General features: G+C 48.7%; 1 protein-coding gene across 2 annotated transcripts in view; it reads right to left on the bottom strand.

Moving 5' to 3' along the window:
• Positions 1 to 275: 275 nt before the first annotated feature.
• GALNT17 (polypeptide N-acetylgalactosaminyltransferase 17) overlaps positions 276 to 14040 on the bottom strand; it is a 256132-nt gene continuing 242367 nt past the window's right edge. Inside the window, exons 9-11 of one of the 2 annotated variants that reach the window (XM_054647141.2) lie at positions 12620 to 12715; positions 5093 to 5260; positions 276 to 2847 (exon numbers count right to left, since the gene is read on the bottom strand). In XM_054647141.2, coding sequence (XP_054503116.1) covers positions 2719 to 2847; positions 5093 to 5260; positions 12620 to 12715 — 393 coding nt within the window. In that variant the 3' untranslated portion in view covers positions 276 to 2718. The remainder of the gene's footprint in view (positions 2848 to 5092; positions 5261 to 12619; positions 12716 to 14040) is intronic. The other variant, XM_077188550.1, reaches the window with a different exon arrangement.

Raw genomic sequence — 14040 nt, 5'->3', positions numbered from 1 at the left:
AGCCTGGGCTGGGGAATGCAGGTGATGCTTTATTGGCCACATCACATCTCCTTCCAGCTTGTGGGGTGAAACTGTTATCCTGGGGGTGGCAGCAGCAGGGATGGATGGGAGTTAATCTGTGCCCACCATCTCTCTTGATCTCTCCTTCATTTCCATTTCTTTTAAAAATGGAAGCTTTATTAAAACAGCAGCAGTTTTCTATTAAATGCAGAGGAATGACTGCCTCTGTATCTCAGCAGCAGAGAATCTTTTGAAAATCACTCAAGAGGCAAGGCTCAAACCAGATATTTAATAAGAATCACTTGGAGATCACTTCTTAAAGCAATTAACAGATGATTAGAGATAAGCGAGATGCAACAACGAGACCCAGATCTCAGATTTCTCCCGGGGTCACCCTGCAGTCACCAACGGTGTCAGGACAGAACAGCAGAGGAAATTCCCACTTTTCAGCCTGATTCTCCTCCTGTTTCCAGTGGTTTGGAAGCTGGAGCAGGGAGAAGGGGCCAACACCTCCCCGGGGCTCTGCCCCAGCCGAGGGTCCTGGAGCCCAGGGTTCATCTCCACCTTCCCTTCCTGCTGCTGGCTCAGGGGCTGCTTTTCCTTCTGGAGCACGAAGGAAAGGCAGGTGTGAGCCTGAGCATTCCAAGGGATCCCAGGGCTCAGCAGCAGCAGGATCCTTGTGCTGTCCCTGGGTGTCCTGTGCCACCTGGCAGGGGGACTGCAGTGGCACCAGGGGCTGGGGACAGGCAGGGACTGCACAGAGCCAGGGACTGCACAGAGCCAGGCCCTCCTGGCCAGGGGCTCAGCACAGCCAGGATGGAGCCCAGGAGCAGCCACACATCCCACCCAGCCCTGCTGGACCCCAGCACTGTGACATGTGACAAAAGCCATCTGCTGCCACCCTGGGCACTGGCAGGGCTCGAGCACAGGCAACACCCAGGGGCTGTCTGGCTGCTTATCCTGACCCACACAGTCTCTCCCCCCAGTATCTGCTCAGTTTAAGGGAGTTTTACCAGCTGGACCAGAGCTGTGGGGTCTCAAAGCCCTCAGGGTGTCCTGGAGTCACCAGGAAATTGCTTCTCTTAGAAGGCAGCAACAAAGGCAGGGGGAGCTGGCTCATGCATCCACACAGTTGTGGTCATTTTGGGTTTGGAAGTGCTCAAATTTATTACACAAGGGATGATGCAACAGCGAAAAAGAGAGCAAAATTCTACATTGACTCTCTACTCTGCAGGTCAGGACAACTAAGAGGTTTTACTTCATTAAGGAAGGCAGGGGGAAAATCAGAGACAGCCCCAGTGGTTGAGGGAGCCTTGTAAAGCCTAAATGAACAATCAGTCCTAGGTGATGCTAGTTGCTGTAGAAGGAACAATGAAATAGATTTGCTTCTGTTCAATAAATTACTAAAACATCAGTTATAAACCTGCTGCATGGCATTGGAAATTCAGCTCGTTAAACATCCAGGGAGCTTCATCCTGATGCAAATGGAAGACAGGCATGAGTGCTCTGCAGCAAAGGACTCTGTGCACATCCCAGCTTGGGAAACATATTTACACATCCATCTCATATATTAATCTATTTGAGTGCACCCTAGCCAGAGGGCAGCCACAAAGAGGATTATTCTGGGAGAAGGGCAGGAGATGGGCTGGTTTCTCCTCCCTGCTGAGCAAAGCCTGTGCCCACCCACGTACAGCAATGCTGCAGGATCCTGTTTCCCTTCTCCAGGCCCCAAGCAGAGGACTCCCAGGTAGATTTGGCAGCCAAGATTTGGCAGCCAGGATTACTGAGAGCCAAAAATAAATCAGGTAAGATCCCTCCACCAGAGCAACAAGCCTGAAGTGGCCTCAGGGCCAAGAATTTCAGCCAAGCTGCCATTTGCTGGGGCCTTGGCCTCCCTCCCTGTCCCTTCCACGGCCCAGGAAGGGCTGCAGTGACTCTGGGGGACCTTGGCCAGGCCTGAGCAGGCAGGACAGGGGTGTCCAAGCCTCAGAGAACATTCCTGCTGTCACCCAGAAGGGCAGGCAGACATCCCAGGGATCCCTTTGGGCTCTCCATGGAGGCAGGGGCTGGCTTGGCCAGCAGCGTGTGGGTGATGGAGAGGGGCAAGGGGAGGTCAGGGGGTTTATTCGACTGCATTGTTTTGGGTAACTTCTGTGATTAAGAGTTGGAAAGATCCCTGGGAGCTGCTGGGGGGTGTTTTGCTTCTCCAAAACTGAGGGAAGGGGTTGCTGGATGCAGGGGCAGGAAAGGGAAAAGGGAACAAGGACCCAGCAAAACATCCCATCCTTCAAACTCGGCTCCTTTAGGGTTTGGGAACATTTTCTTCTCCCAAGCTCCTCAGTTTCCACACTTGCCAGGCAGGTCTGTCCAGGCTCCTGGTGCAAACCTCGCCAGCCCTTTGGGAGAGCTTGGAGTTGTGTGGGAAAGCAGAAATTCCCTGTCAGTAAATGCTGCCAGGCTGCTCTAGCAGGGAATGGGGCACCTCTTGGAGAGCTGGCCAGAGGGAGCAGCAGTTCTGAGCCAGCCCCACACAGCTGGGATCAGCTGGGGGAGACTCACACGTGGTAGAAATAAAGCCACAAGTGCCCATCTGCCCCAGGTCCTGTCCCAGGAACACAAGGAAAGCTCTGGTTGATATTCCATCCTTTCCAAAGGAGTCCAGGCAGATCAGTCCCCTCAGCCATGGCTCAAGTCAGACTCCCCTGACTCCTCCAGCCTCTACTTGATGAAGTTTTTAATTGTCCACCTCTGCCCTGTGCAGCTGCGGAGGATCAGGTCAATGCCAGCCATGCCCCTGTTCTCCACCTCCAGGCACCGCCCCGTGCCCTTGTTCAGGATGGCTCCGTTCTGCAGGTGGGGAGATGGGAAAAGATGGAAAAAGGAAGATATTAATTGCCTGTTGTTAATTGCCTGGGAAGCAAAGCAGCACCAGGAGGGCAGCCCTGGGTATTACTGCTGGAAGGGGCACTCAGCTGGGTGGGAAGGCAATGCAAACAATAAAATAATTCCCCAAATAAATGGAGTGAGCATCCCCTGTCCCTGACAGCCCCCAAGGGACATGTGTGACCTTTAAATCCCACAGCTGATGGGAACTGGGACCCTTCTGTAAAAGCTGTATCATTGGCCTGGGCTGTGAGATGTGTGTGTGTTCTGTCCCCATGTGTCAGAGCTGGGGCAGTTCTCTGCTGTTCTTGGGGCAGTTTTCTTGATCTCTCCCCCAGCCAATCCTCCCTGCAGGAGATCTCTGCTGTCCATGGCCACTGAGTGTCCCTGCAGGGCTGATCCAATTCCAGCATCCCATGGGGAGATGCTGCATTGCCCAGGGCAGGAGCCAAGCATTCCTACCTGGATCCAATGTGAGCCTGGCACAGCCCAGCAGCCTTTGCCCAGGGCATTGCCAGAGGAGCAGCTTCTGCTGCCCTGCATGGCCAGAGGGAGCCCAGGCCCATCTGCAGCAGCCCTGGAGCTGCAGAGGAAAACTCCCCCCTTGTGCAGGATCCCTGCTCCAGCAGAGCCACAGCTGGCACTGCAGGAGGGCTGAGCCCCCATGGGATGGGGCTGTGCCACCCCCTGACACACAGGGGACAGGGACTGCTCTCACTCTGCCAGGGTTGCTTTGTATTACTGCATTTTTTAATTTTGTTTTTATTTTCTTCCCTAATAAAGAACTGTTATTCCTACTCCCATATCTTTGCCTGAGGGCTCCTTAATTTCAAAGTTATAATAATTCAGAGGGAGGGGGTTTACATTTCCCATTTCAGGGGAGGCTCCTGCCTTCCTTAGCAGACACCTGGCTGTTCAAACCAAGACAGTTATTTACACTCTGCTTTGGGACAAAAGTGTTATTTACAGTTATTTACACTCTGCTTTGGGACAAAATGAATTTCACTCTTCATCCACAAAAAACAAAGGAATCTGGAAGTCATTGGCAGATCAGACATAACCAGATCCACCCTTCTACTACCAGAAAGGAAAACTTTGATTAGAAATTGTCCTGAAATGTTGCCCTGATCCCTCTTAAGCTCCTCCCTCTGCCCCAGGACCTGGAATTCACTGTGCCATGGCACCATTTCCCCTTTGTCCCACCCCATCCCTGGGGCTGTGTCCCAGCCAGGCCTTGGGACACAGCAGAGGTGTGGCCACGTTTCTCCTCACAGAGAAAAGCAAGGCACAACTTCCCAAGGATATTTCTGGAAATGGCAGTGAGGAACCTCAGAGAGAGAAAAAAGTATTCTTATCTCAATTGCTGCTCCTGTGTTGTCCACAAGTGGAATGCATTGGGGAAGGTTGTTTACCTGAAGGGAATTGGTAACTGGATTCTGGTGTGAGTGTTTTCATTCACTGACCAATTGAATCCAGGTGTGTGTCAGGACTGTGGGCTGACAGCCACGAGATGAGTGCAGTTGAGTGTGTGTACAGATTCAGTTTAGATGTAGTGTAATATAATATAGAATAATATATTAATTATTATATTATTCTATAATACATGATAATGTATTAATTATTATATTATTATACAATATATTATATAATATATATTATATTACAGTTAATATAATTATATATATAATATTATATTATATTACATATAATAGATATATTATAATATATATTATATACTCCCCATAACAGAATAATAAAAAAATCATCATCATAATAAATAATACTAATATAATAATAAAAATAAAAAATAGAATATAATAAACTTATTATTTTATTATATTACTCTATTATTTTATTATATTATTAATTAAATTATAATTAATTTTACTTATTATAAATAATAAATAAGAAGTAAAATTAATAATAAATTTAATAATAAGTAAAATTAAATAAATAATAATTTAAATAAAATAATAATAAGTTAATTAAATAAATAAGAAGTAAAATTAATTAAATAATAAGTAAAATTAATTAAATAAATAAGAAGTAAAATTAATAACAAATTAAATTAATAATATAATAAAAATTAATAGAGTAATAGAATAAAATAATTAATTAGCTTTCTGATATCAAGGGGATTTCCTCCCCTTGCTGGGGGTCACCTTTTCCCATGCAGAGGTGGGGACACCCAGGGCAGCCCCAGACACACCTGGATGAAGCTCCAGCGCTTGTGGAGGCTGCTCTTGACCTTGTCACAGTCCAGCAGCTGCGGGAAGCGGCTCTTGCCCGTGTCCACCAGGCAGCGCGTGTCGGGCAGCAGCGTGGTGGTGCCCAGGGCCCCCAGGTGCAGGAAGCCCTCCCTGGTGTACCGAGCCAGCTGGGGACACACAGAAAGCCCTGTCAGGAAATGCTGCCAGGCTGGGAATGTGGCACCTCTCGGAGAGCTGGCCACAGGGAACAGCAGAACACCCCATCCTTCAAACTCAGCTCATTTAGGGTTTGGGAACATTTTCCTCTCCCAAGCTCCTCAGTTTCCACACTTGCCAGGCAGGTCTGTCCAGGCTCCTGGTGCAAACCCCGCCAGCCCTTTGGGAGAGCTTGGAGTTGTGTGGGAAAGCAGAAATTCCCTGTCAGTAAATGCTGCCAGGCTGCTCTAGCAGGGAATGGGGCACCTCTTGGAGAGCTGGCCAGAGGGAGCAGCAGTTCTGAGCCAGCCCCACACAGCTGGGATCAGCTGGGGGAGACTCACACGTGGTAGAAATAAAGCCACAAGTGCCCATCTGCCCCAGGTCCTGTCCCAGGAACACAAGGAAAGCTCTGGTTGATATTCCATCCTTTCCAAAGGAGTCCAGGCCCTCAGCACCCAGAGCACCAGCACAGAGGGCCAGGACAACACAGGACCCCTGGGAACGTTCTGTGGGGATGCACAGGGAAAGCAGAGCTGGAAGGAATAAATCCCAACTTTCTGCAGCCTTTTATCCCTGCTTGGGTTTGGTTTTTGGAAGGAATAAATCTCAACTTTCTGCAGCCTTTTATCCCTACTTGGGTTTGGCTTTTGGAAGGAATAAATCTCAACTTTCTGCAGCCTTTTATCCCTACTTGGGTTTGGCTTTTGGAAGGAATAAATCCCAACTTTCTGCAGCCTTTTATCCCTGCTTGGGTTTGGCTTTTTCCAGATGCAGGTGAGGAATTGAGACACAGGAAGGGGGTGGGAATATTTCCAAGCGTTAAACCCCTCCTGGAGCAGACTCCTGCAGCCTCTGGAATGCTGTGGGATGGGGCAATGGATGGTTTTCCCTGGACTCCAGCTGGAGCCCTGCTGGATGAGCCAGCCTTGGCTGGGCTGGTGCCTCTGGGTGCCTGGCACAGCCTCCAGGGCTCCAACCAGGCAGCAGCACCAGCCAGAGGGGCCAGAACTGTCAGACATCTTTTAATGAAAATCCTTTCCTTAGGATTTTTTTTCCTCCTGAGAAGCTGAGAGGCCTCAGAAACAAAATGTGACCAATGGTTATCTGCTGCTGTGGAATGCAACAGGTGCATCTGGGATTGGGCTCATGTGGTTGTTTCTAATTAATGGCCAATCACAGTCAGCTGGCTCAGACTCTCTGTCTGAGCCACAAACCTTTGTTATCATTCTTTCTTTTTCTATTCTTAGTTTAGCTAGCCTTCTGCGATGAAACCTTTTCTTCTATTCTTTTAGTATAGTTTTAATGTAATATATAACATAAAATAATAAATCAAGCCTTCTGAAATATGGAGTCAGATCCTCGTCTCTTCCTTCAGCATAAGACCCCTGTGAACATGGTCACAGGAACTGGGATGGGAGCCTGGATCTGCCCTCAGGAAAGGCCCAGGATTGCAGCCACCCCGGCCATTCCCATGGGATCCAACTGCCCAGGGAGGCCAGGGGCTGGCCAGGCTGGACACTGGGATTTGGAGCAGCCTGGGACAGTGGGAGGGGTCCCTGCCATGGCAGGGCTGGCACTGGATGGGATTTAAGGTGCCTCCAATTCAGACCATTCTGCCAGGGGGGGCCGGATGGGAGCCCTGGGCTGGGGTGATGGCCCTGGGGACACTGGGCACACAAAGGACTCCTCCATTTCATGGAATGCCACCACAATATTTCCCTAAACACATTGAAATTCTGGAGTGAGGAGAAAGGAACACCAGTGTCCTGCCTTTTATAGTTCAAGGGAAAGATCTCCACAGCTGCTTATTTAAATTATGAATCAGGCCATTATCCAACAGACAAATAAGGAGGATTCAGCACGTTAATTAACTGAGCATATCTGTGACCCAGATGCCAGCGAACAGGCAGTAAATCCCACTGGGAGTTTGGGTTATCTGGGCTGTAATAATTAAACACTGAAATCAAGTTAAAACAATGTAACAGGGCCAGGCTGCAGCTCATGAGCCCAGATGCAGTCAGGGTGCCCAGATCCCTCGGGTGGGCCTGGCTCTGCTCCCAAATGCTGCTGGATTTACACCCAGAGTGAAAATGTTGTGTACCAGAGCAGGCCCTGAGCTCCTCACATCTCCCTGATGTTCATTCACCAAGTGCTCCCCACAGGAGGGGTCAGGGGCAGCCCAAACCCTGATCACAGAACCCCAGAGTGGTTTGGGTTGGAAAGGACCTCAAAGCCCATCCAGTGCCACCCCTGCCATGGCAGGGACACCTCCCACTGTCCCAGGCTGCTCCCAATGTCCAGCCTGGCCTTGGGCACTGCCAGGGATGCAGGGGCAGCCCCAGCTGCTCTGGGCACCCTGTGCCAGGGCGTGCTCACCCTCACAGGGAACAATTCCTGATTCCCAACATCCCATCCAGCCCTGCCCTCTGGCACTGAGAGCCATTCCCTGTGTCCTGTCCCTCCATCCCTTGTCCCCAGTCCCTCTCCAGCTCTCCTGGAGCCCCTTCAGGCCCTGGCAGGGGCTCTGAGCTCTCCCTGGAGCTTCTCCTCTCCAGGGGAGCACCCCCAGCTCTGCCAGCCTCTCCTCACAGGACAGGTTAATTCAAAGCGCTAATTCCTCTTTTGTTACTCTGCTCCTCTCCAGAGTTTGCCAGGGACCCCAACTCAGCCTGGAACAGGACAAGAAACAAGGGAAAGACCACAAAGGAAAATAGTTTAGAACTATTCCAAGCCAAGCATTTCAAAGTGGCTCAAACTGAGGAGGTCTTTAACCCCTTCACCAGTCTGGGTGGCCCAAAGCCACATCCCCAGGCAGAGGCACTGAGTGACAGCCCCAGCCCCTGGAACATCCTTCCATAAAACCTCACCCAGGAAACTGCACCTGGCCACTCCCCACCTCCAGCTGTTCCTGAGGGCAATCCCAGCATCACTGGGGCTGGAAAATCCCTCCCAGCCCATTGAGTCCCAGCTGTGCCTGGTCCCCACCTTGTCCCCAGCCCAGAGCTCTGAGTGCCACCTCCAGCCCTTCCTTGGACACCTCCAGGGTTGGATGTCACAAACATCTTTTATGAAAACCCCTTTCCTTAGGATTTTTCCCCCTGAGAAGCTGAGAGGCCTCAGGAACAAAATGTAACCAATGGTTATCTGCTGCTGTGGAATGCAACAGGTGCATCTGGGATTGGGCTCATGTGGTTGTTTCTAATTAATGGCCAATCACAGTCAGCTGGATTGGACTCTCTGTCAGAGACACAAGCCTTTGTTATCATTCCATTCCTTTTCTATTCTTAGCCAGCCTTCTGATGAAATAAAATAATAAATCAGCCTTCTGAAGCATGGAGTCAGATCCTCGTCTCTTCCCTCATCCTAAGGCCCCTGTGAACACAGTCACAGATGGAGACTCTACTTCCATTGCCTGACCCCCCTTTCCATGGGGAAATTCCTGCTGATGTCCCCCCTGAGGCTCCCCTGGCCCAGCCTGAGGCCTCTTCCCTCTGCTCCTGTCCCTGTTCCCTGGAGCACAGCCCGACCCCCCCGGCTGTCCCCTCCTGTCAGGAGCTGTGCAGAGCCACAAGGGCCCCCCTGAGCCTCCTTTGCTCCAGGCTGAGCCCCTGCCCAGCTCCCTCAGCTGTCCCAGGGCTGGGGCTGATTCCCTTGGCAAAGCTGCATCTCCAATCCATCTCCTGTGCTTGTGATTTCTGGCTGGCTGCATCTCAGGGATGGCAGAAAGTTAATTAGACATCCCAGCACCTGGGAAATAAAAACCTTGATGACCTTCATTGACTCTATTGGAAAATAATTTCGGGTTGTTTAGCTTCCCTTCTGCTCTGAGCAGAACATCAATTAGCAGCCATCAGTAAAATGTTCAGGATTTGCCTTTTACCACAATTTAATCTGATTAAAGGGTGCTGTTTCGTCACCCCTGCTCCTGCCGTGTCCCCCATGAGCTCAGTATTGATGGCTTTGTCCTCAACTTCTGCTGCTTAAATGGGCAAAACATATTTTATCCTATAATTAAATGAAATGCTCTGCTGGGTGAACATTATCTTAAGTTTTATAGCATTATAGTGCTTTCTATCACCTTAATATATCACCATAGCTGTGTCACTGCAATGAGCTATGGCTGCATTATTAGTGTAATACATCATTACAGCAAGGTGCTTCCATGAGGGATTGCTTCAAAGATGAAGCCATCAAGCAGGAAAAAAACCCATCAGCAGCCTCAATATAATTACAGGATAAAAGGATGATGATGGAGTCTCATAACTATTTGACCTGGAAGTGAATGGAAGCAGAGAGAACAGAAAGCTGAGGGGAAAAGAAGAGGAAAAATCCCCAAAATTTTACTCAGTGAGGGATGAGTGAGTAAAGGAAGATCTCAGCTGCATTCAGAGCCACCACCCTGAACTGCAGCCAGGCTGAGCTCAAATCCATGGGCAGTCACAGGAGAGAGAAGGAATTGGGGATGGGACACAAAGTGTCCAAAAAGGCCCAAATCCCTCCTGGCAGAGCCAACATTCCCTCTCTCCCAAGCTGGGCTGGGCACCCACAGCCACAGGGCTGGGCTGGGACTGAATTTAGGGAGAGGGAGAGCTTCCAAGGAGATCCCAGCACCCCTGGTGTGGCAGGAGCAGGAGACACCACAGTCCCCCTGTCCTGGGAGGTGACAGTGCCAGCAGGGACCCCACACCTGCCCCTCTCTCACTGCTGCCAAGGCTGGCAGTAAAATAATTTATTTATTCTGAAATAAGGAATGTCTGGGGTGTCAGAATGTCTGGGATGGGCCCCAGGGTCAAGGAGAGAAGGGGGGATTTTGGGACACCACTTGTGCTTTGGGATGTGAGCAACTCTAAAAGAGCTCAACAACTCATTGAAGGGTTTCATAGACATACAAATAAATAAAATTTAAACATATACATATATATATACAAACCAGAGTTTCCATTACTTCTAACTCCATTCCCAGCCATAAATTACAACCTGCAGCCCATTAATTAAACAGTTGTAGGGAAAGTCCAATTTCCTTCATGGTGCCACAAAGGCCATTTCAAAGCTTCTGCACTCACTGATAGCTGCTGAAAACCAGCATTTTCCAGGAGCTTCACTAATTGGATGTATCAGGAAACAAAGGAACTGCCAAGAACTGGCTCTCAGCTGAAGAGGGAAGGGACAATGAGGAGAGGGAAGACGAGGAAGGATGAAATGGGCAAGCTCCAGGCAGCCAGCAAAATCTGACTTCAGAACTTAAGTAGGGAAAGAAAACATTGTTAAGCTTCATCCCAATAACAGTGAGGGAAAAATGAATAACCTGTTCTCAGCCACTCATCCAGAAGCTCAGGGTGAGCAGGCAATGACAGCCCAATCCAGTTTCTCACACAATAATGCACTTACAGGCTCAGATTTCCAGCCACAAAGTGCAAAAGGCACTTGGTGCCATTTAAGAGAAAAATGGGTTTTTTGTGCAAGGGCAGGTTCTGTTCAGCAGGGACTCCACCAGGCCCAGGGACTGATCTCTGTTTAAGGCCAGGGTGACCCAAAGTGGGATTTCCTCCACCCCACAGCTGGTTCCCAGCTCCTCCAGTTCCCAGCTCAGGTGAGCTCTGGGATCCCTTAGTCCAGGCTGACTGTGGAGTGAGAACAGGATTTTTATGCTTTCCCATTCCTTGAACTGCACATTTTTTTAGCTGAAAATGAATCTCCTTGAGCCTGCTGGGCTCCAGATGCTCCAAAGCTTTTGGAGAGGCAAAAGGAGTGCTAGAAAACAAATTCCAGCCAAGCTGAAATGGCTCATTACCACAGCACTAATTGTTTTCTTTACCCCATTAGTCTCGGTTTATTCTGCTGGTGGAAGAGAAGTAATCCCACAATGGGTTGGGTTGGAAGGGACCTTAAAGATCATTTTATTCCAGCCTTCCAACCAACTCCCATCCAACCTGGCCTTGGGAAGGAAACTCTCAGATTGTGTCCATGATTATTGCTATTTACCTTTGTCTGGAAGATTTTATTTTAAACTACAAATTTCAATTTTTTTTTTTTGTTTCAAATTGCAAAAATCCCAACTTTCCAACATTTTCAATTTACAAAGGTTTCCAATTTCTTTCAAGGCTTTTCCTTGCAGCTCTGGCAGGATGATGGGAATCCAGAAAACACTGCAGGAGCAGCTGGGAAAACCCCCTGTGATACCCATGTTATAGGAGCTTCTTTGAGTTAGGTCTCAGAGGTCTATGACACACTCAAGATAGCTCAGCTACACTTGGAGGCATAAAAATCAGTAGGATGGCTTCTGTTGCAGTGTTAAAAACAAAAAAGTTTAATAAAAGGCAAAATAACAAACAGAGAAAAAAACAAGTTAGGTGCTAGAAGTTCTTGCTCTTAGTAAAACACCTTACAAAAGTGATTAGTTTCTTTATTCACTTCTTTTTCTAGTAAATTGCCTAAGCAAGACTTTTTAGCTTCTGTCCAATTAGCTATCCTTAAGTTTGAGGTGAAGTCCCCTGAGCCTATGAAGTGGCTTTTTCACCCAATCAAAAAGAGAAATTTCTGAGCTTTTTAAGGAGACAAAAGATAGTTTTACCACTCCCTCAACAAAAAGCACATTCCTACAGGCCCGAGGTGTTTTTAACCCTGGAGAGCAAAGGCAGTGCCAGCCTGTTCCAGACTGCAATGCAAGATGTTTTCCATTACCATCTGTATGGCAGATTACCTTTGTCAAGTGGGCAGTTTGCCTTATCTCTCTCTCTGAGTGACCACATTCACACCTCCCTGGGAGGGGACATCTGCTGATAACAGCTATGGAATGTCCCTGCATGGCTGATAAGAACTACAGCATCCCATTGGGAGATGTGAGCCCAGAGGGAGGAGCCAAGCATTCCTACCTGGATATAATCTGGAGATTCTGGAACACCAGCACGGCTTCTGCACTGGATTGCCCAGAGGAACAGCAGCTGCCTCTTCTTCCACTGGATCCTCAGAGGCAGAATCCATCCTTCTCTACAGGATCCCTGCTCCAGCAGAACCAGCCCTGACACTGCAGGAGGGCTGAGCCACAATTCCAATGGTTCTGCTGCCAACAGCCTGACCCACAGGGTGTCAGGTTGGGTTCTGACTCTGTCAGTGTTGTTCTAGTGTACTGCATTGTTTATTTTATCCTTTTATTTTCTTCCCTAGTAAAGAACTGTTATTTCCTGCTCCCATATTTTTGCCTGAGAGCCCCTTAATTTAAAATTTATAGCAATTCAGAGGGGTGGGGAGGGTTTACATTTTCCATTTCAGGGGAGGCTCCTGCCTTCCTTAGCAGACTCCTGTCTTTCCAAACTAAGACACAGCCTCACCTGGGGGCCCCAGCCATGGCATGGGTACAGGATTGCTGTGTGGTTCTCCTGCGGGCCCTGGTCCAGGCACACGTCCTTGGCCTTGTTGTTCCGCAGCTGCCAGGGGAAAAAAGGGCAGAGTTATGGCAGGAAAAGGGCAGAGTTATGGCACAAAACCCGGCAGAATTATGGCAGAAAAAGGGCAGAGTTATGGCACAGACAGGGCAGTTATGGCACAAAAATTGTCAGAATTGTGGCAGAAAAAGGGCAGAGTTATGGCAGGAAAAGGGCAGAGATAAGGCACAAAAATGGCAGAATTATGGCACTAAAAGGGGTGAAGTTATGGCACAAAAGGGGCAGAGATAAGGGACCAAAATGACAGAATTATGGCAGAGAATGGGGAGGGTTATGGCACAAAAATTGGCAGAATTATGGCAGGAAAAGGGCAGAGTTATGGCACAGATGGGGCAGAGTTATGGCAGGAAAAGGGCAGAGATAAGGCACAAAAATTGGCAGAATTATGGCAGAAAACGGGTAGAGTTATGGCAGAAAATGGGCAGAATTATGGCACAAAAAAGGCAGAGTTATTGGCACAAAAGGGGCAGAGTTACGGCAGTAAAAGGGTGGAGATAAGGGACAAAAATGGCAGAATTGTGGCAGAAAAAGGGCAGAGTTAAGGCACAAAAAATTGGCAGAATTATGACACAGATGGGGCAGAGGTTTGGCACAGACAGGGCAGAGTTATGGCAGAAAAGGGGCAAAGTTGTGGCACAAAAGGGGCAGAATTAAGGCATAAAAGGAGCAGAGTTATGGCAGTAAAAGGTCAGAGTTGTGGCACAAAAATTGGCAAATTATGGCAAGAAAAGGGCAGAGTTAAGGCACAGATGGGGCAGAGTTATGGCAGGAAAAGGGCAGAGTTAAAGGACAAAAAATGATAGAATTATGGCAGAAAAAGGGTAGAGTTATGGCAGAAAATGGGCAGAATTATGGCACAAAAATTGGCCGAATTATGGCAGAAGAAGTGCAAAGTTTATGGCACAAAAGGGGCAGAGTTAAGGCCCTCTCTGATCAGAGAGAAGCAGGAAATGGATGCTCAGCCCTCTCTGGCTCTCACTGCTGTGTCACCAGGAATAATCAGGCAAGGAAAACTTGCAGAGCACTGAACCTTTCTTTAAATCCAAGGCTAATGATGATTGGTTCTGTATCATAATCCCCATTCCAAGGAGCAGGGTCCCTGGCCACAGCTGGCTCTGTGTTTGGGCATGGGGGGTGGGGACAAACCCAGGTTTAGGCTGCCTGAAATCAATGCAGAACCCCTCAGATTTCAGTGAAACCTCAGAGTGCTCAACAAGGCAGGGAAAAAATCCCAACTAGAAAAAGGATCACCTTGGAATCATCACATCCTTGTTCCAGCTGGGCTTTTTTTCCACCCCAAACCATTC

Source organism: Agelaius phoeniceus, chromosome 20 (assembly GCF_051311805.1).
Source record: "Agelaius phoeniceus isolate bAgePho1 chromosome 20, bAgePho1.hap1, whole genome shotgun sequence".
NCBI classification, from domain to species: domain Eukaryota; kingdom Metazoa; phylum Chordata; class Aves; order Passeriformes; family Icteridae; genus Agelaius; species Agelaius phoeniceus.
Note: the sequence above shows the minus strand (reverse complement) of the source record. Positions and strands in the feature narration are given on the sequence as shown.